Below are 24897 nucleotides of genomic sequence, written 5' to 3'. Positions count from 1 at the left end.
AGCTCGAGAATAAACCCGACAAAGCTGCAATGATTCCAAACAGTGCGGGCCCCATCACCTTTGCTCTGGCATTCACGCTGTAACTTGTAACATCCATTACATGCAATGGACCCTACTGCTGGATCACCCTGACCATTATCTGGATCAGGCTTGGAGCATCCAGCCATGGCGCCCGGCCGGTGATTGACGGAGCCGGTGTCTTGCATCATGGATGCGTAGCGGACCCTCCTGAAGCTTTCCTCCCTTACTGAAGCTCGAGAGTCATAGGCTTCGGCATGTCGGGGAGGGGAAACGGGCCAGCAACAGGGCATCTTACTGCTACCCCCCCTAACGGGCGTAATGTGGGAGGAGGCTAGAACGTTGCAGCGGCAGTGTACATGCCCAGGACTTGGCTATAGATGCCGGCGTGCAGCATATCCCATGTAGCTACTCGGTAGGCCTGCCCTGTTCTGGCTTTAGGATTCAAGCCATGACGGCGCCTCGACATTACGTAGATCGCGGTTCGACATGTCGCTTGGCGTCTCCTGTGCCTGGATTCGTGAGAGGGAAGAGTAGTATATAGATAGCCTTCGGAATGGTGGTGTCATGGCTTGCCGTCCCCCTCATTCTGCCTTGCTTTTGTATTCATCCATATTCATACTATTTACTTTGAGCTGAACCAAGATTTGATATAACAACGATTAGAGAACGATCCACCAGCATTACCACACGCGTGTTTCATTTCTCCAAATCGTAGTCACAATGCCCGCTGTCAGGGAGTCCGTCCTCCTTGCGCAGCAGCACATCACAGACGACGCGATGGCGCTCAAGACCGTCAATGCCACGGCAAGATCGCTTGACATTATCGATATTCAGAACTCGCGAATCGATATTAACCTCAAGGATGAGATTCTGACCCAGATGAACCCCGAGGAGGGCCCTCGTACACTACCCACACTGCTTCTATACGACGAGAGGGGGCTGCAGTTATTCGAGGATGTATGTCCATGATTTTCCCCCCCAAAGGATCTCCTCTCCCCCCATATCCTGTCATGGAAGCGTGTGGATTTGCAGTTGTGTAACCCAAGCGATGCCAGATTACGTATCTGGACGAGTACTACCTGACCAACTATGAGATCGAGCTCTTGAAGAAGTCAGCGGCCGAAATGGCCAGTAAAATCCCCGAGGGAGCCATTGTGGTGGAGCTGGGCAGCGGGTTAGTCTGCTCTTTTTTTCAGCTCTTGAGTCGTAGTTGGTGTTTGGTGTTGTTAGTTCTAACTTTTGTTGTCTCATCAATAGAAACCTGCGCAAAGTCTGTCTCCTTCTCCAAGCATTTGAAGATGCTAAGAAGAAGATTGACTATTATGCGCTGGATCTGTCTCAGACGGAGCTGGAGCGCACGCTTGCCGAGGCTCCAGCCTTTGAATACGTGAGCTGCCGTGGCTTGCGCGGAACTTATGATGACGGTTGCGAGTGGCTCAAGCAGGAGGCGATTCTGGCTCGCCCAAAGTGCATCCTGCATCTCGGCTCCAGCATTGGTATGAAGATTCCGTAATTTTGTTCTATTTTTTGTGATTGGCTAATGATTTTCATTTTAATTTTTAGGCAACTTTAACCGCGATGAGGCGGCTGATTTCCTCAGATCATTTGCAGAGATTCTGCAGCCCACAGACCTCATGATTGTCGGCGTCGACTCATGTCAGAATCCCGACAAGGTTTAGTAAGTACACACGGATTGTAGCAGAGAAAAATTGAAGGGTGAGCTAACGGAGGAATTACTATAGTCATGCATACAATGGTGAGTTGTCCATAATGTTACTCATGTCAATGATTGACACGCTAACACAAGACTTTAGATAGCAAGGGCATCACACATCAGTAAGACAATCATGACGGTTTACCCGACTCATTCCACGTATATGAAACTAATGACAAATCAATCAGGTTCGTTCTCAATGGACTCACCCATGCAAATGAGATCCTCGGCAACGAAGTCTTCAATGTCGAAGAGTGGAACGTCACTGGCGAGTATGTCTACGACGTCGATGGTGGCCGCCATCAGGCCTTTGTCTCGCCTCTCGAGGTGGCCTCAGTTCTTGGACACATCATCAAGCCTCATGAGCGCATCAAGATTGAGCAGAGCTTGAAGTACTCTGACATTGGTGTCGCCAAGTTGTGGAAGACGGCTGGCTTGGAAGAGGTTACCCGATGGAGCCACAACGGCGAATACGGTATGATTTGAGCTTCTTTCCTTTTTACGATACCCAGCACTAATGAATCCTGTCAAATGTAGGGCTTCACATGCTGAAAAAGGCAAAGATGCCCTTCCCCAGGCTCCCTGAGCTTTACGCGAGCGGCACTCTGCCCACTTGGGCCGATTGGGAGAGTCTCTGGGCGGCGTGGGATACCGTCACCCGAAAGATGCTTCCCGACGAGGAGCTCAACGAAAAGCCCATCAAGCTGCGCAATGCATGCATCTTCTACCTTGGCCACATTCCCGCCTTCTTGGATATCCAGCTGAAGAAGACGACGAAGGCCGGCGGAACAGAGCCTCTCTATTTCCACTCCATCTTTGAGAGAGGCATCGATCCCGACGTCGACAACCCCGAGAACTGCCACGACCACTCAGAAATCCCCGACGAATGGCCTCCTCTGGAGGATATCCTGGCCTACCAGGATCGTGTCCGTGAGAGACTGCAGAAGATGTACTCCAACCCTGACGAATTGGTCGGAGATGTACGCCGCGCTGTCTGGATCGGCTTCGAGCACGAAGTGCTTCATCTTGAGACTCTGCTTTACATGCTGCTGCAGAGCGACAAGACGCTTCCGCCGCCACACACAGTTATCCCAGATTTCCCAAAGATGGCACAGAAGGCATATGCACAGCGCGTGCCTAATCAGTGGTTTGAAATCCCGGAGCAGACGATTACCATTGGAATGGACGATCCTGAGGATGAGCATGACTCAAAGCGCCATTTTGGATGGTAAGAGATGCCATATTCCAGCTTCTTAACTTCTAGCATACATATTCTCTAACACTTGTTGAATGATAGGGATAACGAGAAGCCCGCAAGGCAAGAGAAGGTGCATGCTTTCGAAGCCAAGGCTAGACCCATCACCAACGAAGAAGTAAGCCCAGCGTCACGCATCTTGAGTCACACGCAGACAGAACTAACCGCACGCGCAGTACGCCAAATACCTCTACTCATCTCACATTGAGGCTCTCCCCGCCTCATGGTCCATCATTCCCCCCAACTACCACCACAACACCAATGCTACCACCCCTGGCAAGCCCATCCTTAGTGAGCTTCCCGAGAGCTTCATCCACGACAAGGCCGTGCGCACCGTCTATGGACTGGTGCCCCTGAGATATGCTCTCGATTGGCCTGTCTTCGCCTCGTACGATGAACTTGCTGGGTGTGCCGCTTGGATGGGTGGCAGGATCCCTACGATGGAGGAGGCCAAGAGCATTTATGCGTATGTTGAGAAGCAGAAGGACATTGCCAAGCAAAGCAAGTTGTCCAATAAGGTTCCAGCAGTCAATGGGTAAGCCATGCTTATTTGAATCTCCGAAACTAAGATAACAAATGTGTGCTAATCACCGTTTTCTCTACAGTCACCTTGTCAATGACGGCGTCCAGGAAACTCCCCCATCAGCCACCTCCCCCTCGTCTCTCTTTACCGATCTCAGCACCACCAACACCGGCTTTCTCCACTGGCATCCTGTTCCCGTAACTCCCAAGGGCGGCTCTCTCGCTGGCCAAGGCGACTTTGGCGGCGTCTGGGAGTGGACCAGCACTATCCTGCGTCCGCATGAGGGTTTCCGCCCCATGAGCATCTACCCCGGCTACACGGCTGACTTCTTTGATGAGAAGCACAACGTCGTGCTGGGCGGATCTTGGGCGACCCACCCACGTGTGGCTGGCAGGAAGAGCTTTATCAATTGGTACCAGAGGAACTACCTGTATGCCTGGGTTGGAGCTCGTTTGGTGCGAGATTTGTAAAGAGGGATTCGTGAGTTGGGGGAGACATGTTGACGGTGAGACAGTTGAAGGGAGTGGGAATATTTGGGAATACTATGGACAACCAGATTGACAACTTTGGGATATCTACGGTAGGCAAAGCGATGGAAACACTTGGAAGCAGACAACTGCGGACAGTCTTTACAGGATACAGACATAGTGTCATGAGCTCTGCTCAATCTAGCCCACTCTTTAGAACTTATAACATGACATTCTCTAAGTTTAAATGCCGAGCCGCCTTAGTAAGGCTGTGTGACAAAGCTGAATTAATTTGTCTTGTCCCCCAAAGCTGAACTACGACTCGTGGAAAATAAAAGAACATATGATAATCATGCCGGGATACCCGGTGGGTCTTCATGCCTATACCCATGTATTCATGATCGGTAATTGATGTCTTGTGGACGGAGTAACTAATCGAATAATTCCAGTTCTTATTTAAAGGGGGGGGCTATATAAAGGGTGTGTAGTACTACGCCATTTCCTTGGCTGTGAGAGCTTGTTTGACGGATGTTTTTTGCCGGAGGCATTGTGTCTTTTGTTTAATAACTTGTGTTTGCAGCCAGGCTTACCAAAACGCCCATATATCAAACAAGATGCAGAAAAGAAGGCTTGCGACGCCAACAAAGCTCGAACGCAAAAAACGAGTAAGAAAAAAGAAAAATCAAAGTCAAAAGTAAAGAGTGTGTATCAAGTCTACATCGGCGGCGTGTGAACCACCGAGTCGCGAATCGCCTCATCAACATGCGCCCTCCTAATCCCGGGACACGGCCCCAAGCACACGGCTTTGGACGCCAGACGCATGATCATGCTGTCCAGGTTGATCATGATGTTGATGTGCTCCGGATTGTTGTTCCGCATCGTCATATCTATCGGCAATATTTGCGAGTCTTCAAGCGTCCAGGAAGTCGGCGTAAACATCTTCATGCCCGACGGCACAACCTGGACATCGCGCTGCTGGCCAAAGACTGTAAAGTCGGGGTTTGCGGCAAAGTCGTCGAGCGAGCAGTCTCGCTGCATGTCGGCCGGCATCAACGACGGATCGATGAAGCTTGAACTTAGGCCTTGGTTTGGGTTTGGATTCTGCCGGACTAGACGGACCGGGTTTTGCATGTTGACCTCGTTGAGGTCCATCGTCTGCGTTGCCAGGCCGGCGTCGATGGGAATCGCTAAGTTCAACATGTCAGTGTTTGGAGAGTCTTGCCGGATGAAAATCCCCCGCTGCTCGAGATATTCCTCCACGTCCGACGCCTCCAGCCATTCGCCCTGCAAGTCTGGCAGCGCCGTGGACAGCACCGTCCTCGTTCGGCCAAACTGCAGACGCTGCAGGTTCGGGGGCGCCATCCGCGGCACCAGGGTGTTGGACTGGCCCTCAATCAGCCGCAGCATCTTGGGCAGATGCCGCGTGGCCATGGGGCTGTGTTCGGTATCGAGCACGAGATCCTCGTCTTCAAGGTTGAGGAAGCGCATGGTTCGAGACAGCAAGTTGTCGCGGCGGTCAAACTGCAGCGGCAGCAGCATGGCTGGAAGCAGGCACATGACGGGCGAGCTGGTGAGATTCAGCATGTCTGCGGCGCGGTCAACGCACGCCCGGATCAGACGCTGGGAGATTGTGACGGGCTTGGGCCGCAGACAGTTGCCGGAAGCATCCCGCGCCTCGTGAGAGAGGATGTAGATGGAGTCGTCGTCCTTACCGTGGGAGTCGGTCATTTTGGCCAACAGACGATCGGCCTGGTCCAACGACGGCCACTCATCTGTCTGGGCGCTCCTGGCGATGGCCATGATGTTCATGGCCGTCCTGTTGAGCTGCAGCACAAATTCGGACGGCAGGTCCTTCTCCTTGCCTGATGATAACTCGTGGAAGCGGATAAACTCGTCCAGGGAGCTGTTGAGTGCTTTTTGCAGGACATCAGCCCTGGCTTTTGTCGTAGCGAGCTCATTCTCTTTGCGGCTGCGATAGGACCGCTGAGCGAGTCGCATTCGAGAGCGGCGCTGCGAAAGAGAATCCAGTGTTAGTATTAGTTTTTCTGTCTCTCTCCCCCCCTCTTGTTTTCTCTCTCTTCTCTTGCTCTTTTCCACAACACTTGTTGGCTTACACGAGGAGCACCAACCGAGGAGCGAGGTGAGGCTATTTTGACTGTTTTTTTTCCTGGCCCCTTATCTTGATTTTGTAGAGGGGAAAACAAGGGAATTTGTTGGCTCGCTTGTTGGCTCCTCGTTGGGCCGTAGGCTCGCTTTTGTTCCACTCACCGAGTTATCGTTTGGATCCGCGGGCAGGCTGTCTTTCATACGAGGACGACCGGGCCGTCGCTTCGTAGGAGCCGGCTCTACACATGTATCCGCAATCGTATCCGCCATCTTGCCGCTACTCGTACTCATGATTAATCGTAAGATTCAAAGTGTGTGCCCCTTCAACGGCTTGATTCGACAGCAAGATAGTGGCGATGGATCACTGATTTGTCTTCAATTTGTCACTTTTGGATGATATTGGACGGATGGCCGCCGCTCCTGAAGGTGAGGCCGGAGATGACAAATATTTAAATTGTCGCAGTAAGACAAATTAAATCATGCGAGAGCCGCCCATTTGCGTGTTCCGGGCCTGCCCCACTTCTCCGCTACTCCGCTTGGGCGTTTAGCGGAACGGACCCGGAGCTGAGGCCGGAGTTGAAGCCGGGACGATGGTTTTATGGTGTTTACGGTGATAGTATAATATGTCTCGCGCCTCGAAAGGGGCTTGATTGAACCTGATTAGTAGTGAGAATCGGAAATAGCGGTTTTTGCAGGTCTCGTAACATCGTGTGGGATAGATTCGATGATGCCAGTTGACGGATTTTACAGCGAAGCGAAGTGGTGATGGTTGGGCGTCGTGTGACGGGACAGATTTTCCACCAATATGCTGTGTTAATATCGACGAGAAGTGGTACCAGGTTGAAACAGCCAATTATTGCTTAGAATATCAGCTTCACAAGCTGTCGTCTGTGTTTCCTCATCATCAATTCTGAGTATATAAACTGGCTTGGCCTGACTTTTACCTCACAAATCACTAGTACTAGCTTCATCCCAACAGCTTCATTGTTATCACATCCATCACTATCAAAGCATTCTAACAGTCTCAAATCAGCTTCCTCTTTTTTCAAAATGCCTTCCACGGTCTTCAAGAAGCTGGGCAAGAATGGCCCCGAAATCCCTCCCGTCGGATTTGGGCTCATGGGCATCGGAATCGACTGCTATGGCGCAACTGGGTAAAGAAAAACCAACAGCATCATCGAATTATTTCAGCTAACTGGAGGCATCAGCGACGACGAGGAGCGTTTTGCCGTGCTCGACCACGCTTGGAAGATTGGCTGCACCCACTGGGACACCTCAGATGCCTACGGCGACTCTGAGATTCTCATCGGCAAGTGGCTCAAGCTGCACCCCGAGCGTCGTGCCGATATCTTCTTGGCCACCAAGTTTGGTATTTCTGCTGAGGTTCAGCCTGATGGCACCTACAAGGGAACCGTCAACAGCACCCCTGAATACGCCAAAGTCGCGTGCGAGGCGAGCTTGAAGAGGCTCGGAGTTGACTATATCGATCTGTACTATGCGCACCGAGTGGACGGAAAGACGCCTATTGAGAAGACGGTCCAGGCCATGGTTGATCTCAAGAAGTAAGAAGCCTATTCTCTTATTAACGGCATTCTTTATACTAACTGAGAGGCCATTAGCGAGGGCAAGATCAAGTACCTTGGCTTCTCCGAAATCTCCGGAGACAGTCTCCGTCGAGCATGCGCCGTCCACCACATTGCCGCTGTCCAGATCGAGTATCACGCCTGGGCACTCGAGACGGAGGGTCCCGTGTCCAAGCACCTCCTCAAGGCCTGCCGCGAGCTCGGCGTCGCCACCATCGCATATTCACCCCTCGGCCGCGGAATGCTGACCGGCCAGTACACCAACCTGGCGGATCTGGAAAATACCGACTACAGAAACAGCATCGAGCAGTTCAAGGGTGACAATTTCAAGAAGAACCTGCAGCTCATCAACAAGTTCAAGGAGGTGGCCGAGAAGAAGGGCTGCAGCCTCTCCCAGCTGGCACTTGCCTGGCTGCTTGCCCAGGGCGACGACATCTTCCCGATCCCCGGCACCAAGAAGATTAAGTATCTGGACGACAACTTCGGCGCTCAGAAGGTCAACCTGACTCCGGAAGAGGCCGGTGAGATCCGGCAGCTGGTGGATCAGCTCGGAGTTGCTGGCGACCGGGATGTGGCCTTTAACCAATATGCTGACACGCCTGCTCTGTAGGGGGCCGTCTTATCTACTGTATCAGCATGCGAGGATGACATCATCGGGGTCCGGAACTGAGCCGGGAGTTGTTTTTTGAAGGGCAAGCATGCGGCATTGTTTTTGGATTCTGATATGTGACTGTGTTGAAGTTGAAGTTGAAGTTGATGTTGATGTTTGCGAGATGCAATTACATGTAGATGTACCTACTACGTCTGCAGCGTGACAGGCAGAGTGGATTGACAACGTGACTCTACAGGTACAGGTACTTGTACCTATGCGGTAGCCCGTATCGGCAGCTGTTTGGCTTGTTCTGCGAAATAAATAGAAAATCAACCGCTGCACAGCTTTTTTTTCTCTCGCAATTTCTATATTTAGCCTGCGCTCAGCTGTGAAAAAGCCTCAATCCCGCAGACAGGCGATACTTGCGGGTACTTTGCTGCTGAGATCCGGCTTCGAAAATGCGTCTCTTTTTTTAAATCGTCTCGTCTAACCGCCAGCATCAATCCCGATTCCTACAGGATTGTCTCAGATTGTCTCCATTCTCTTCTCTTCATGTAATATTTTTTTTATCGCCAACCCGGTAGTTATTGGGGGCTGTTGGTTCCTCTTCACGTAGCAATTCAATCCAAATGCAACTTGTCGCGTCGCACGCATTACTATTGATGCCTTGCAGCAGTCCATCGTAAATCATTTCCCCTTTCTCTCCTAACCGCCACAGCTCCCTCTCTCCTTTTTCCTCACCATCCCGAGATCCCAAACCCGCGAATCCCCATCCTTTGGCCATCCTCGGCCTTGCTTATGCGCCAGAAACAGCTCCCGAAAACCCCCCAGAAAGCATCACCAGGGAATGTCACAGCAACTCCGGCTCAGACTCGCATCGCCCCGCACGCGAATCTCGGCCAGCGGCAGCCAAATAGGCTAATTGCCCAACGTCAAAACATGTGTACTTTTTTCTGGTGCCACGTCCTCTGTCCGTGTCCGTACGAAAAGGACTGCGCCATGGCCAGGAATCGGATCGTCTTCTGGGACGGCATGTGGCGCCACAAGACGGCCAAGCAGGCGCCCGTTCCGAACTCCGGGACGACGTGTGAGAAGCGCAAGGAGCGGTTCGGCCAGGACGCCGCGCCCGATTGGAAATGTCCGTCCCGGGACTTGCTGGCGTGGATGGTGGAGTTGACGTATGTCGTGGATACGAAGCCGTGTGCTGAGTGTAGACACAAGTGCAAGGCTCGCTTTGATAAGAGGACCGAGGAGGAAAAGTCGGCTGAGGGGGGAGAGGGGGATATACCACAGTGACTCTAAGGGGTTGGTTCGATATATTATGGACAATGACGACACGAAGCATGATGCCGATATGAGTTTGTTCGAGTACGAGATGATTTCAGCCTGATATTATGACGAGTTGGATGGTAATGGGATGAGAAACGGGCCTGGATAGGGGCGGGTTTTCAAGTGGAGGAAATTGGTACTTGATGGCATACCAGGGCCATCGTGTGTTGCATTTTTGATATTTTCAAAGCATGAAACAAGACTGTCAGTCAAGTTATTCAAATTGAATAGTTTACGAGATACGAGAAACCAAGCATACATACAGTTTTGATACAAATGACACGTTGCAATGTCCTCGCAGGGAGCGCTTGATATCTTTACGCAAACCACGAATGATTTTTAACCAGGCATGGCTTAATCTCTTTCTTCATCATGAAATTTGCATACTACCATTAATATTTCTTTCATTACTACTTCTTTTGATTACTTTCCAGCTACAAGATGTAGTAATTGCAAGAGTAAATGTCAATTTCTGTAGAGCCTATTAGGGTCAACTCTTAGGCTTCCAGACCGTCTGCTAAAAACATTGAACCATGATATACCCTCTTTATATGGCAACACCCCTTCAAGTACTGTCTATATCAAAAAATCATTCAATACACAGCTGGGTCACACAAAATCTATACGGAGATCCCCAATCTACCTCAAGAGCATGCTGCGTTACCCTGCAGCCAGCCATGCGATCCACACTGCAGGGCTGAGCATCTCCAAACCCCCCCAATCCCAGTTCCATCCCAGCATGGCAATGTATTACCAAGACAAACAAACCGTCATCCCATCTCTTGGCCCGGAAATTTCCCCGGATGGCATGATGTACACAGAACTTCCCCGCAGAGACGGACAATTATGCACCAGGCCAATTGCGGGGGGGATTGTGCCGGCCGTGTCGATCTTGGCCTCGCTTGAGATTCATCCGGGGCCCCGATTTTCAAGCTACGACAGCATCCTGCCGGCAAGATCTCCAGAATGTCTGCAGAAACTTCTCCCGGAACGGCAGTTGTTTGCGTTGCTCACAGGGACGTGGAGAAGCATCATCATGCGAGGAAGATCCCCGCAGCGGCAGAGAAATACCCGTCGGCTCGACGTGATGCCATGTATAAAGCAGGCAGTTTTGCAATAATGAGTTGGTCATGGGCAAAGAGCTCCATGCCTTTGGATTGATCGGAGAAATTCATCAATATGAAGGTTGCTGTTGTGGCTGCGTTGGCCATTGGCCAGACCGGTGTGGCCGCGAGGAAGTTTTGGACCTCGAAGCCGGCTGATCCGGGGAATGTGTTGATGACGGGATATACTATTGGTAATGGGAGACAAGGAGGTGAATTGAATTGACTTGGCGGGTGAATGGATATCAGTTCTGGCTAACAAAAAGATACTTAGGTCTACCGTTGGGTATTCCGGGCAATGACTTGCTATGCCTCAACGATGATAGCATCTGGCGTGGTGGCCCGTTTGCAAATTCTGTAAGACACCATGATGACTCTCCGAGTTCACAATACGGTAACTAAGATACCAATCAGAGCTACACTGGAGGCAATCCTTCGTCATCGCTGGCTCACTTCCTGCCCGGGATTCAAGAGGCCATCTTCCAAAATGGAACAGGAGGTATGTTCTCAGCCATAACACTATGTCCAGAGACAGCACTAACCCAAATCATCAGATGAATCTGAACTGTACGGTGGAACAGCAGACTACGGCTCCTATGAAGCCCTTGCGAATCTCACAGTCTCCATCGCGGGAGTGACCAACTACTCAAAGTACAAGAGAACGCTGGATCTTGAAACAGCATTGCACAGTGCCGAGTTTACTGCAAACGGAGCTACCTTTTCGACGTACGTTGCATATCATTTCTATTTAGATCCTTATACTTACTCCTGTTTCCAGTGTGCAGTTCTGCTCCTTTCCTGACCAAGTCTGTGTCTACCACGTCAGCTCCAACAAACCATTACCCCAGATCACATTTGGGCTAGTCGATAATTATCGCACCAACCCGCCTTCCACTGTCAAGTGCTCGTCCAGCGGCATCTGGCTAAGCGGACGAACCGTGGCCAACGATGGCGAGGGCCTCATCGGAATGAAGATTGATGCCCAGGCCCGTGCTCTTCCTTCAGCAGGGTTGAAAGCCATATGCAACAGCCAAGGCCAGACAGTTCTCAGCACAAAGTCTGCAAAGTCTGCCACTATTGTTGTGGCTTCGGGTACAGAGTACGACGCAACCAAGGGCAATGCTGCTCACAACTACTCTTTTCGAGGGGTTGACCCGTACCCTGGCGTTGTAAAGACGATCAACGCCGTGTCTAAGAAGAGTTACAACACAATCCTCCAAAGCCATGTCAAGGATCACGGCGAGTGGTTCAACAAGTTCACTTTAGATCTGCCGGATCCTCATAATTCTGCAGACGTTGACACGATGGAGTTGCTCACAAACTATACGACAGAAAAGGGGGATCCATTCGTCGAAAATCTGCTCATTGAGTATGGGCAATACATGTTCATCGCTTCGTCGCGGCCTGGGTCGCTGCCCCCGAATTTGCAAGGTTCATGGGCTCCGGATGGAAACCCGGCGTGGAGCTCGGATTACCACATCGATGTCAATGTGCAGATGTAAGTAAATTGATTTGCCTCTGCTTTCATCTAGAGATGACTAAAAATTGCACACAGGAACCACTGGCATGTCGAGAAGATGGGCTTGGGCGGCCTGACTGATCCTCTGTGGGACTTTATGACCTACACTTGGGTTCCTCGTGGGACGGAGACGGCAAGCCTATGGTACAACGTGAGCGGCTGGGTTGCCTTTACCAATACCAATATCTTTGGCCATACAGCGTGAGTTATCAAGTAACTATTTCGTTGATTCTTCTTCTAACGTCGAGTAGACAAGAAAACGATGCTACTTGGTCGAATGTTGCACATGACATTGCTTGGATGAGTACGTGTTTAGCAGTTGGTTAATGAGTGATACTGGAGAAGATGCTAATCACTTTTAACAGTGGCGCATGTGTGGGATCGCTACGACTACGGCCGTGACAAGAAATGGTACGCCTCTGTGGGATATCCTCTCATGAAGGGCGTGGCGAGCTTCTGGGTGGACATGATGGTACCAGACGAATACTTCAAGGACGGAACTTTGGTTGCTAACCCTTGCAACTCGCCAGAGCATGGTCCAACAGTAAGTTTGAGTTGTGATCCATCTTGTTGGTTAGACGTAAGGCTGACAAGACCGTGTTAGACCTTTGGGTGTGCTCAGTTCCAACAGGTGGTTTGGGAACTGTTCGACCACATCATCAAAGATTGGGATGCATCCGGTGATACTGATACTGCCTTTTTGAAGCGCGTCAAAGAATCGTACAGTAAACTGGATCCGGGTGTCCATGTTGGAAGCTGGGGCCAGATCCAAGGTGAGTGTTTCAACCCCAACAAAGAAACAGGAGGAGACAGAACTAACTCCCTTTTAGAATGGAAGATGGATATCGATGTCAAAAACGACACGCATCGTCACTTGTCTCACCTATACGGATTCTATCCAGGCTATATCATCTCCAGTGTGTATGCAGACAACAAGACTGTCATGGACGCCGTCGCCACCAGCTTGTACTCTCGCGGAAACGGCACCGAGGACTCCAACACGGGCTGGGAAAAGGTCTGGCGAGGAGCGTGCTGGGGCCAACTCGGTGTCACGGACGAGGCATACAAAGAACTCAAGTACACCATTGACATGAACTTTGCAGCAAACGGACTGTCGGTGTATACGACGGGCAGCTGGCCATACGAAGTGACTCTGCCCTTTCAGATCGACGCCAACTTTGGTCTTTCAGCGAACGCACTGGCCATGCTGTACACGGACCTGCCCAAGAAATGGGGCGACAACAGCATCCAAAAGGTGATTCTTGGCCCGGCGATTCCCAAGGAATGGGCTGGTGGGAGTGTGAAAGGAGGGAGTTTGAGGGGAGGCGGAACGGTGGATTTCAGCTGGGACGACGAGGGAGTTGTGAATAAGGCGGTGGTGCATGGGAGGAGGCTGCCGCTGGTTGTTGTGAATAAGAATGGCAAGGTGCTTGCAAGGCGGTGATGGACAGAATATTTGAATGTTGATGTTTCTTTTGGAAGAAGAAGAAGAATTCACCGAGGTGGAGATATACTATGGATGGATGTTTCAGTCCATCAATCGCTGCAACCCTAAATAAACGCACTGAAAGCCGCTAAAAGATGGCGCCTGTAGAAGCTTAAATTAGCGCAACTGCCCTTGTGCCTGGTGGCGACTGTGGCCAATGAATGACGCATCCCGCATCAGAGGCGTCACCAAACTTGGCGCTTGCGTGGCCAACCAAGAGACGCCGTGATGACGTTTGCATGTGATGGCGCCTGTCTCTGAGAATTAGGGGGGGAATCACCATAAAGCCACTGATGCTTATATTTAATGGATTTGGGTGGCGGCATAAGGGATTCAAGAGTTGTTGCATTTCTCTCTCTTTTTGCAACATTTCGGTGTTCAGTTCAGCATCTGATGCTATAGCGGTTCACCAGCTGCTACTGTGTCTGCTACTGCAAGCTGCAAGCTCTAAAGCACAGCCCCGCCTAATCACCACCTATTGGAACAACCCCGCGTCGTTGCATTGCATCGCAGCGCATCGCATCGCCTGTTGATTAATTAATCCTCGTCCTATCATCACCAGCAAGCCTCTACGCCTTGCTTATTCCCATCTGCTATCTTCATCGTCATCATCATGGCCTCTGGACACAATGTTCGCAGCAGTCCCTCTCCCTCTCTAATCCCAACCCTCAACCTGAACTAACCACCAACCCCTCCAGAATCCAAAGCTGCTCTACTCCGTCGAGGGCATCAAGGCTTACCACATCGCAAATGGCACCGAGCAGTCTCTAACGCCTTCAGGGCCTCAGACCCTATCGCTGCTCATGGTTCCGACGTCGGCTGGCTTTCTCGACACAACTGGCATTGCCAACGGAGAACAAGACTTCTATCTTCACCTGCATCTGCCGCCCGAGCTCGATCTCCCACTCCCCGCGACCACGCAAATCTACCACCAGCCCCCCAGCAGCTACTTGATTCCGCGATGGGATCTCGGCCCCGGCAACGGCGCATTCACACGCCTAGAGTTCCCCGTTGTCGGAAGCAGGCCTGGTTTGCAGGAGGACGTCGATACTTTTGAGACGATTCTTGCGCAGTGCACCGCATTTCTCGAGAGAGCACCTGCTCCTCCTCCGGAAAAGCGCAGGCCTACCGAGCCAAAGCCATCCGACGCTGCCCGAGCAAAGGCAAGAGAAGCTGGCAGAGACGAACCACCCGCTTATAACCCCGCCAACTTTGATCCCGGCGAGGGTTATGTTCAGGGCAGCCATAGCTCGCACGTCGCGGGGCGCATCGTGCTGGTTGACGAAGAGGATGGCAGCGTCATGGGAGAGCTGAGCGATGGCTTTACCGTCGTCGAGGACAGTGCTATTAAGCCCGGATCCAAAGGTAGACACTTCCCACGTCTTGGTTCTTCATTTTCATTAGCTGACATGCCTTGTCCACAGAACCCGTCGAGATCATTCTTCCCGCTGATGGCAGTCACAACATCTCCGTTCAGCCCGCCTACGACTATATTGAAGATGCAATCCACCCGGCATACAGAAAATCAACCATTGTCTCGTCGGCCACAAAAGCCTCACGACTGCTCATCACCACGTCTGACTACGTCGCAAAGGTAATGCAGAATCAAGCCGACAACTTCACCAAAAGCACCAAGCCCGCCGGAAAGCCCATGACATTTGCGCCCACAACCCACGAGCATATACGCCGTATCAACCACTATTCCACAAAGGTCGCCACCTTGTCGGCCCAGACGATTGGTTCAATCAACCATTTTGCTCAGAATTTCGGCGCTAGTATGTCTAACCGTAAGGATGGCCGGGCTCGAGGCTACGATAAAGATGGAAACGTCATCGAGACTTACAAGCCGGGTGTGCTCAACAAGGCCTTGATGGCCTTTAACACGGTCGTCGACGGCGCGGAGCATGCTGGAAAGACTTTGATTTCCGGTACGACGGCGAGCATGTCCACAGTTGTTGGTCATCGATATGGCCCAGAAGCGGGCGAGCTCTCCAGAAGCCTCGGAAGCGGGTTCAAAAACGTTGGACTCGTCTACATTGACGTGACTGGTGTTTCTCGCCGTGCTATTCTCAAGAGCGTCGCCAAGGGCATGGTTGTGGGCAAGGTTAAGGGAGGCGGCCAAATCATTGTCGGCGGCGACAATGGATCCGACGCAGCTCTCGTCTCTGGAGGTAATGGCAATGGCAACGGCAATGGAAACGGTAACGGCAAAGGCAAAGGAAATGGCAACGGCAATGGCAATGGCCAGTCAAGCACAATACACAACACGTACGGCGGCGATATAACCATCCCAGGAAGCAAAGATTGGGACGCAAAAGGAGATGGGAATGGGAAAAAGGCGGCCTGGTGATGTTTGGCGTATATGTTTGCGTACCTATGAGTATGAATGACGCTGTACATTGATACCACTGATATGAGAGATGACCACCCAGTGTATTCCAAACGGAATTTTGTATTTATAATATGATCAAAGTGAATACGATTTATAAAATATTGATACAATCAAGTATTACCACTGCCTACCTGCCCAGTAGTAACATCGTCTTTCATCATCATCAGTATTCGCGACAAACTGCTGTCGACTTGCACCCAAGAAATCCGAATCACGTGCGCACGCGGAAAAGCGATGACGGCACGATTTCTCCAGCAATCAAGATAGCTTCCATCAATCAACCAACGCGTCACAGAGGCGCTTTTCCTCTCTTGCCAACGTTCTCTCCTTCGCCATGCAAAAATCGAGGGACCTCTGGTTTTGAATGAATTTCCTTCAGCTTCAAATTGGGAGACTCACCGCCTGCGATGCCAATTCGCAGCTCGAATGCTTCGTTTGCTCGTCCGCCTTGACCCCACCATCCGCCAACTAAACCGTGTCCCGCGATAGAAAGATTGGCGTCAAAGCAATCAATGTGCCGATTCGAGCTCCTGGGCGTCGTTATCCTTATTGTTCAGCGCATCAGCGACTCGCTCAAAGCTAGAAAAGCCAGTAGGAGGTCCGTTACGCACACGGAATGGTCGACCTCCCAAAGCTCTGACGCCTCCTGACTTCGCAACCCTCAGATCCTCTCGGTCCGAGCCATGCTCCACGAAATCCTCCTCTCTCTCTCGGGGCATCCGTCGCCTCTCCTCCGAGCCGGAACTGCCGACTCGAGCCCGGTGTCCGGCGTCACGCCATCTGAACGCCAGCTACTAGCCTCGGCAGCGCATCTCAGCGACATCCACATCAAGCTCATCAAGTACGCCGGCCAGACCGCCGGCGCTCACCCGTCGCCGATATGTAGAGCCGTAGGCACAGCGATACAGTCGATCCACTTGTCTGCCTTCCAGCGCAAGATATTGGAGGTGGAGGAGAGCATATTGAAGGAGGACCCGGAGCTGGTGGGCGAGTACAATATTGTGCCTCTGACGGCCGTCATGGGAGAATTCACCCAGTGGACAAGGCGCTTCGAATGGCTCTGGGACATTGTTCAGTTTATGATGACCAAGGACGAAAAGGGTCCATGTCGTGGTTCCCAGATCATGAACCGTCTAAGAACCGAGCTGCTGAGCGGCTATCGGGACGTGGAGGAGGCGGCGATGAGCTTAGTCCAGGTGGCAGAGACGGCATGGCTAAAACAGGTGTCGGCTTGGGTTCTTTATGGGAGACTGCCGAACTTGGGAGGCAATGACTTTTTTATTCAAAAGGTGGAGGGGACAGCCGAGGTATGCTTTTAACAGTCTTTTGTTACATTTCCATTATTCTAACATTATACAGTATATCTACGAGCCAGAACTCCTGCCGGGGTTCGTCACGCCAGCTACAGCGACATCAATGCTCTTCATTGGTAAATCATTGAATCACACACGTGTCAGGGCGACGGTCGATTCCGGCATGGGAGGCCTAGATCATCTATCTACGAAGCTACAAGAGCTGGCTAGCCTGTCCTTCCCCGTCAATGGCGCCACATTCGCCAGGACAATCGTTTCTATTCGACTATCACTTTCACAAAACACACTCCAAAAGATCCTACCCACCGCAAAGGTCATCGAGACGCTACAACTACTACGAGAATTCTTCCTACTGGGGAGGGGAGAGTTTGCCATGGCCTTGACTCAGGAGGCGGACGACAGGATCCGAAACCGTTGGCGGAGAGCAGGCAATCTGGCACATGAAAACAGAGACGGGGTGAAGAATGTCACTGTAAAAGACGGAGAAGTTTCTGCCGTTCTAGCAAGGACTTGGGCCGTACTGGTGGCCATGCAGCGGAACCAGGTGGAAGAAGACGAGCTGCTGGAGCTCGCAAGAGATCTACTTCGGCTACACCTCACCAAGGCCAGCCTCACGCCCGTCAATGTCAGTCCGGGCCTGAATGCAGAGGAGGCCAAGCTGCTTGCTTCGTCACCATTTCGAAATCTGCTCTTTTCAACTCCAGCAATCCTATCCATCCAGCTCCCATCCCCTCTCGACATGGTCATCTCACCCTCCGACCTCCAACTCTACTCCTGCATCAACTCTTACCTCCTATCCATGCGTCGAGCTCACATTCGCCTAACCGATCTATGGAAAATCACCTCTCTACGACGACATCATCCTGCTCCTCGTGGAGCAACCGAATACGCCGGCATCCTTCGAGAGCGCTGGTCAGCACGAGGAGCTGCTCTCCGAAGCTCCTGGACAACTGCCAGTGCAGCAATCTTCTTCCTCGGCGAAACAGAAGCATACTTCCAAACAGAAATCGTCGAAGGTCTCTGGGAGGGCTTCCTGACTTGGCTGACGGGAAAAGAAAGACGGCGAGAAGGCGGTCGCTCTGGCGCCGCTACGCCAGCCGCACATTCTGCCAAACACAGCGTAGCAACAATGGACTGGAGGCCCGGCTCCTCCAGCAATGCCGCAAATCCAAACGACGTCTCTAAATTCCTTTCGCGTCCCGCTCCTGATCCGCAAACCCTTACAACCGCTCACTCCTTGTATCTCCGCACCCTCGTCCATCGTCTGCTCCTCACTCAGCCCACCTTCACTAACCTCCTCTACACTCTCCTCAACCACATCGACCATCTCGTCACACATATCCAAAGATTACACTCCATATTCACATCCATCGACCTCGAAACGGACGCCGGCGTGCTCGACTCATCCACCGACCTCAATCGCGAAGAACAGCACACCATGGCGCTCATCCGGGGCGTCGAGGGCAAGATCCAGCGCGGCATAGAAGACGTCATTGCTGCGCTGCGGGCGCTCGAAGGCGACGTCGAGTTTCTCGCGCGGTGGGAGGGACTTGATGGAACGGAGGATGGCCATGAGGAGTATGGTGACGGGGAGAAGTATGTCCCTGTGAGGGTCGGCGGGATTAATCGTCTGTTGATGAAGCTAGACTTTGGTACGTGGATTACCACTCAGGGAGAGTATGTATAGATGAAAGTTTGTGTTAGTGGTTCGGCTGGTGTTATCTTGTTCTTTGTTATGGAGGCGTTATAATAGTTTCATATCAAATTCACGGAGTGGAAGGACGAAGAAAAACAAAAGTCATCTAGATGGAATCAAAATGATTTCATTCTCAATTCATGGGGGCCCAAAGTCAAATGTCCCAGCCCTTCTATCTATGTGTACCTATATATACGTTATATCCGATGCCGTCATATCAAGTCATATCCATATTCCATATCCAAAGCGGCGCAACAATCTCTTTGGCGCTCAAATAGTTGATAAAAAAAGGGTTGTGATTAGAAGTGAAGAAAAAAGAAAAAAAAAGCAAATTCCCAAGCGCCAGCAATGTATATGTGTATGTAATGTATCCCTTATATATCCCTTTCCCATGCAAATATGCAAGTCCAATTTTTGTTTCCTCTCTCTCGCTCGGCTCGTCATGAAGGTTGCGCTTCATGATCCAATTCACATCAAAAATTCAAATTCAAATTCCAAAAAAATGCAGACGCTCGCTGATGTCATGTTTCATAAAAAAAAAAAACCTTTTATCTTTCCGGTCGTTATGATTTGTACAAAGGAAAATGCATGACAAATGAAAGTTTAAAGGAGTGTGAGGTAGAGACTGGACGATGAGGTGTGCGTCCCATCGCTTTTTCTATATTGTTTCGTAATTCGTGTTTCATGATGTTGTGATTGCGTGTTTTCTGTTTATGTGTGTGTGTCGTGTTATTCAAGATTTTCTGGGTCATGTAGAGTGTCTTCTGTTTTTATAGAATTGCGATGTGTCTGTGTCTGTGTTTGTGTTTGTAAGAAATCTGTCGATGTTGTTCGTAATGGCACGCTTTTAATAAGCAAGGACAGTGTGTCCCCTAAGTCGCAATGGGCCAAGCGCATGAGCCTTGTTCAATAGCCCATGAACAATAGCCTTTGTTCGTGGCTGCGGGACCGAAAGTGTGTTATTCTTGCTCACAATGGCGTTGCCGGTAGCGGTGGTGGCGGTGGTAGCCGCTCCAGGGGCCGTCTGGGGCCGGGCTGGCGTGACGGGTCGGGTGTAAGTGCCGGCCTTTTTGGCGGGAGGCCAGCGGCTGAGGATGGAGTCGTCGACAACAGCCATGAGACCGGTGGCGATGATGACACTACAAGCCAGGTTAGAAACAGCAACAAGTATGCAGGAGGAGATCAAACTTACTCGGCAACGTCGGTTAAGGCTTCAATGATAGAGTTGTCGTTAATCCACATGTAACACGGGGGAATCCAGTTGCCCGCAGCCTGGTCGGCTTCGACCTGGTTTGGGGACCGGCCTTCAGGCGTAATAATCGCAACCGGCTCTGTCTCCTTGTCGCGAATCAGATGGAAGGCAGCCTTGCCAATAGCCTTGTCCACAACACGGCGCCAGGCATAGGTGCGTCCCCACCACTGAAAGTCGTATTGCTTGCCTGGGCGGCGCACAATGTCCACACGAGCGTAGTTGCTGAACTCAAGCTTGAGAGTGTTGAGTGGGATGGGTCGTGCTGAAGGGAGCTTGGGCTCGTCCGAGTCGGAGCCGGCCACATCCTCAGAGTAGATGGAGCCACCACAGCCCCAAGAAGTGTTGCTGCCGATCGATGGACGACGGGGATTAGGAGTAGCAGCCATGGCAGCAGCCTTTTCGGCAGAGGCGCCGCTAGATCGGCGGAATGAGGTCTTGACCGAGCGCAGAGCACTGGTGACTGAGCGTGAGAGGGAAGATGAGGAAGAGGTTGTTGCGCGCTCATGGTGGGGGTTGGCGCCCTTGGAGTTGCAAACCTCGCGGCCAGAGTCGCGGCAATATCGTCGCAGAGAGAATTCTCGCTTGGCAAGATCATGCATGCGCAGGTGGAAGAGCTGAATGGCAACGGCACGGCGACGACGTGTCGAGTTATCCGGCACAATGGCGTCAACGCGGAGGTTCATATTACCATCGGCAGTTCGATCGTCATGTCGAATGGTCAGGCGGTCCATTGACGGGAAGAGATGCGCAAACGTCTCGGGATCTGAAGATCGGACTGAGATCTCAGGCACTGGCATGCAGTTGTAAGGAGGCAGCGTAGAAGGAGGGACACCCGATACGGCACAGTTTTCTCCCTCAGCATCCTTCTTGTCATTGTCCGAGTCGTGGTGAGACTCTGAAGACCTGTCTGAGTAGGCAGAGTCATATGTGTAGACGGATGAAGACGAGTCTGAGCCAGTGTCAACGATCGATGGGGGCAGGTCCTCCCAAGTATCGCGCTCCCAAGTATCCCTTGATGAATGGCGAGAGTCATCGTAGTAGGAACCCGACACGTAGCTGGAAGTCTGATCATGCTGACGACTTGATGTATAGTAGCGGCTTGAGGCTGTTGTGGAATTCCTGCTACGAGCCATGCTAGAGGCCGTGGTCCTGCTAGCCCTTGACGCCGCGCGAGCCTGTCGCCTTGTAGGGACGGCCATTGCTGTTGGGTGCTGAGCAATAAAGGGTTTGGGGTAGCTGTTATGGAGAATTGATCAAAGGGGTTATCAAATGTCTGATGGTTGTTGTTGCTGTTGGCGTTGTAGTAGTTGTTGATATGTTATATAGAGGTAGAGGTAGAGGTAGGTAGGTAGGCAGGTGTAGGTGTTAGTGAATTTGGTCTTGTCCTTGGTGAGAGTCGGTGTCGGTTTATATCAAGAGCACAAACTAATGACAAATGCGACGGCGACCCAATCATGCAATTGTGCACATAAGCTGCAAGCTCTATCGAGTTTTCGGAATGTAGACGGCAAGGGACGTCATTAGAGTGCAGAATGCGTGTGTTTAGGTCAAAGGCCAAGTGCTATATCAAGCTATGAAGTCGAGTCTTCCAAGCGTAAGATCATGATCGCACCCGTGGTGTGATATATGTGCAAAGACGAGACCCCCTCCGTTATGTCATCTCACCTTTCGGATGCGCCAGTCACTCGTGCATTCTAGCGCATCTATTAGGCGGCAAGCCACTCTCGACTCTTTACTGTGTTCGGCATGCAGGCCTTGGGCCAAATGAGAGATACAGCAAGGCATGCAAGCCCAGAGGGAACAAAACATGGAGATGTGTTAATGGGACAGGGGGCGTGTGAACCGGGTAGAGTCCCAGGGTGGCTGTGTGTAAGGCGAGTGGCCCAATACCAGCGTGCTGGCAAAATACGGGGGAGTGTGCGCTCCGTCAAGCACCAGCAAGGAGAAGAGCAGAATTTTCACTCCAACAGAGGCTCCCATTCGCCGCGGCCCGTGGGCAACGGGCCCAAGAAAGGGCCTGGGCAGAGAAGGGGGACGCCAGCGCAATGGGCCGCAGCCGCAGAGTCGACAGCCGCGTGTTCAACGCTCTAATGACAGACCCTGGCTCGCGCAGGTCGATGGATCCCCCTCCTCTGTAAGTCGGCCTCTAGGCTTCTCTCTTCGCTCCAGCATCCAATGGCGGCCGTAGCTGCCGCTGCACGATGCAGGAGCTTAGAGCCTTGGGTCTTGGGCCTCAGAGACCTGCAACTCCTGGAAGCCAACTTCCTCAGGGCCGTCCTTGTCCGGACATGGCATGTCTGCATCACAGCCGGAGTCGAAGTGCATGTCTCCCCTCTTACATGCCGTACAAAGAATAGCCCAAGGAGCTGTTTCGGCGCATCGTAAAAAAGACACAGAGAGAGAGAGATGGCCCCCAGTTGGGGTAGTCCATCCCTGTTGCCGCGGCGGCTTGTTTGGACCTCTCAGAACCCACCACCTCGAGATGCGTCCACAGCGTTCTGACACATATGAGATCGATGACACCATAGTGCTCCGCCAGTGTTGGTTGTAGCAGCAGTATCATGTATGCGAGGCGTCAGCAGCGATATGCTATGCCCAGAAATGAAAATTTTATCCATGCTCTTCATTTATTCTGCATTTTTTTATCGTTTATTCCCATGCCGTTTCTGCTCTGGCTTGCTCGCCCGATGTCCCTGTAGCATTGCTGCTTGTCGTTTCCGATAGTGCCCGGTTCGCGAGTGCAGTCGCAGCAATTCCCTGCAACCCCGGTTGGCTTCCCGCTCTGCTACGTGGCGGGCGACGGACCACGATGGAGTTGGAGATGGAGAGGACTTCAGATATCAGCTCGTAACTCTCACCTGTCCCATACGCTAGTCTTGTGCGCAGATGATGAAATTGGTGAGGACTGAGAAAACATAGGAGAAGTTGCAAGACGCTCTCGTCGTTTTCGGCCATGCACTGCGTAAATCTTGGGCTCTCACCGTCGGCCAACCCCATATGGATGCTGAATGGCCATGTGCAACGCCCAAAGACTCATCATCACCAAGAGGCTCGGTGCAGTCATGGTCGCCTTGACAAGGTCCCAGCTGTAAGCCAACAGTCCCCGGCCCTGTCTGAGACACCAGGCTCTACTGGTACAAGTACGGCGCAACAGCACACGAGACAGCGCCAAAGAGTCACACGTCCTTTGCCAGCCTCTCGGTACCGGGAGCGCCGCCTCACTGAAAATAGCACCAGCTGTTGCGTACACATGGTACGAGTCCTTTGTACTGTACGCCACTCTCAGTCTCCATGTCCCCCTCTCTCTCTCGCCCACTCTCTCCCACTCTCGCTCTCGCTCGTGATGACAGAGACCTGTTCCCCTGGACAAAGACAAGACACCTGGTGCTTGGCGCTGGATCTGCCAGTGGGCGCCCAGGTGGCTCCAGAATTGAACAAGTCACCGCCAGAGCGGCGCTCTAAACCTAGGCTGGCTGCTGCCGAAATGCGCTGGCGGGCTGATTGGCTGAGAGCCCAAAGGATAAGAAGCTTGCCGTTGACACATCAGCAATTTGTGGCTGCAGCTAGATGGATTGAGCGACCAGCAAATCCTCATCGGTACGATCGATGGGGCCGCCATGGCTGCCCAACTTGAGGCAAAGACCACTCGCTCGCCTGAGCGTGTCTCTCTCGGAAAATAGCTTGAACATGTGCATTCGTCGTCCCGTGTGGTGTTTGTTGTCGCTTCCCTTGCTCACCCATCGCTTTACTGACACGCACGAGGCCCAACAATGCAGATTTTGATTTGCACTGTGGTCTGGATGGATGCATGCATTTGCGGCTGCATAATAATTCTTCGACCTGACGAGGCAGCGTGTCATTGGTCATTGGCCCAATACCTGCTCGGGAAGATGATGAGAGAATAAAAACGAGAATCCATCAGGGTAGCATTCAGCATTCTGTATCGCGAAATAATCACCAATGGCAATGGGCAATTGGCTTTTCTGCTGCCGGGCAGTCATCAGGCCCTCAGCCTTGCCTATCACAAGCTTGCGAAGAATCTGCGATGCGGCGCCTTTGCTTTTATCCTCTGCCGGCCTCATTCGCCCGTCATTCTGTGCAAGAATCAGTTGATTGAGCTGCACAGGACACAGGAGCCAATGCAGGCATTCCCAATGCTGATTTTCCCCCCTCATTGATTATCGTGCAAGAGCGAAATGTAACGGCATCAAAGGCTCGGATACGTCCAGCTCCAGCTGCCAGCCCGCCGCCACCAGCACCAGCACCAGCAACAGCGACATTATCCAGGTGAATATCCAGTTGGCTCGATAAGAGTCGCAAGTGTTGCATCAATAGCCTGTGGTGCCAGCGTGGTGTGTGTCAGCCACCCATTCGTCAATTTCACGCCACTTGCGAGTCGTGCCGTGGACACGAGCTGGGCCGGCAGTACGATGCGACGGGCTTGGCCTTTGGCCCGGCGGCTTCTTTCAGTAGTTACTCGTAATCCAGGCATTGCCGCTGTGAATGTGAATATTTCAGAGAAGAGGAATTGGCCACCGCGTGACGC

General features: G+C 51.9%; 8 protein-coding genes across 8 annotated transcripts; 6 read left to right on the top strand and 2 right to left on the bottom strand.

Annotated features, from left to right (window-relative positions):
• Window positions 1-629: 629 nt before the first annotated feature.
• TRIVIDRAFT_171052 (uncharacterized protein) lies at window positions 630-4321 on the top strand (the record flags this gene model as incomplete). Its single annotated transcript, XM_014099552.1, has 11 exons — window positions 630-978; window positions 1077-1195; window positions 1279-1517; window positions 1585-1699; window positions 1764-1777; window positions 1836-1857; window positions 1924-2210; window positions 2273-2963; window positions 3033-3108; window positions 3167-3525; window positions 3596-4321. The coding sequence occupies 11 exons, from the start codon at window positions 742-744 to the stop codon at window positions 3981-3983; spliced, it is 2547 nt and encodes an 848-aa protein (XP_013955027.1).
• A 373-nt stretch (window positions 4322-4694) lies between these two features.
• Window positions 4695-6377, bottom strand: TRIVIDRAFT_69651 (uncharacterized protein; the record flags this gene model as incomplete). Its single annotated transcript, XM_014099551.1, has 2 exons — window positions 4695-5990; window positions 6249-6377. 2 exons carry the CDS (start codon window positions 6375-6377, stop codon window positions 4695-4697), a joined length of 1425 nt encoding a protein of 474 aa, XP_013955026.1.
• Window positions 6378-7136: 759 nt separating this feature from the next.
• TRIVIDRAFT_59203 (uncharacterized protein) lies at window positions 7137-8279 on the top strand (the record flags this gene model as incomplete). The annotated part of the gene is made up of 3 exons (XM_014099550.1): window positions 7137-7240; window positions 7295-7648; window positions 7706-8279. 3 exons carry the CDS (start codon window positions 7137-7139, stop codon window positions 8277-8279), a joined length of 1032 nt encoding a protein of 343 aa, XP_013955025.1.
• Window positions 8280-9200: 921 nt separating this feature from the next.
• On the top strand, window positions 9201-9557 carry TRIVIDRAFT_50541 (uncharacterized protein; the record flags this gene model as incomplete). Its single annotated transcript, XM_014099549.1, has 1 exon — window positions 9201-9557. One exon carries the CDS (start codon window positions 9201-9203, stop codon window positions 9555-9557), a length of 357 nt encoding a protein of 118 aa, XP_013955024.1.
• Window positions 9558-10769: 1212 nt separating this feature from the next.
• Window positions 10770-13656, top strand: TRIVIDRAFT_69649 (glycoside hydrolase family 95 protein; the record flags this gene model as incomplete). The annotated part of the gene is made up of 10 exons (XM_014099548.1): window positions 10770-10905; window positions 10968-11050; window positions 11108-11192; window positions 11248-11419; window positions 11472-12191; window positions 12249-12413; window positions 12464-12516; window positions 12578-12756; window positions 12817-12985; window positions 13043-13656. The coding sequence occupies 10 exons, from the start codon at window positions 10770-10772 to the stop codon at window positions 13654-13656; spliced, it is 2376 nt and encodes a 791-aa protein (XP_013955023.1).
• Window positions 13657-14396: 740 nt separating this feature from the next.
• Window positions 14397-15889, top strand: TRIVIDRAFT_116343 (uncharacterized protein; the record flags this gene model as incomplete). Its single annotated transcript, XM_014099547.1, has 2 exons — window positions 14397-15063; window positions 15123-15889. Coding segments are annotated over 2 exons (1434 nt in total), but the record flags the coding sequence as incomplete, so codon positions are not given.
• An 884-nt stretch (window positions 15890-16773) lies between these two features.
• Window positions 16774-19090, top strand: TRIVIDRAFT_50562 (uncharacterized protein; the record flags this gene model as incomplete). The annotated part of the gene is made up of 2 exons (XM_014099546.1): window positions 16774-17397; window positions 17450-19090. The coding sequence occupies 2 exons, from the start codon at window positions 16774-16776 to the stop codon at window positions 19088-19090; spliced, it is 2265 nt and encodes a 754-aa protein (XP_013955021.1).
• An 856-nt stretch (window positions 19091-19946) lies between these two features.
• TRIVIDRAFT_50535 (uncharacterized protein) lies at window positions 19947-21148 on the bottom strand (the record flags this gene model as incomplete). Its single annotated transcript, XM_014099545.1, has 2 exons — window positions 19947-20238; window positions 20292-21148. The coding sequence occupies 2 exons, from the start codon at window positions 21146-21148 to the stop codon at window positions 19947-19949; spliced, it is 1149 nt and encodes a 382-aa protein (XP_013955020.1).
• Window positions 21149-24897: the final 3749 nt, after the last annotated feature.

The sequence above is a fragment of the Trichoderma virens genome, assembly GCF_000170995.1.
Source record: "Trichoderma virens Gv29-8 chromosome Unknown TRIVIscaffold_77, whole genome shotgun sequence".
In the NCBI taxonomy this organism is placed as follows: Eukaryota; Fungi; Ascomycota; class Sordariomycetes; order Hypocreales; family Hypocreaceae; genus Trichoderma; species Trichoderma virens.
The sequence above is the reverse complement of the archived record's forward strand: the minus strand, read 5'-3'. Positions and strand labels throughout refer to the sequence as shown.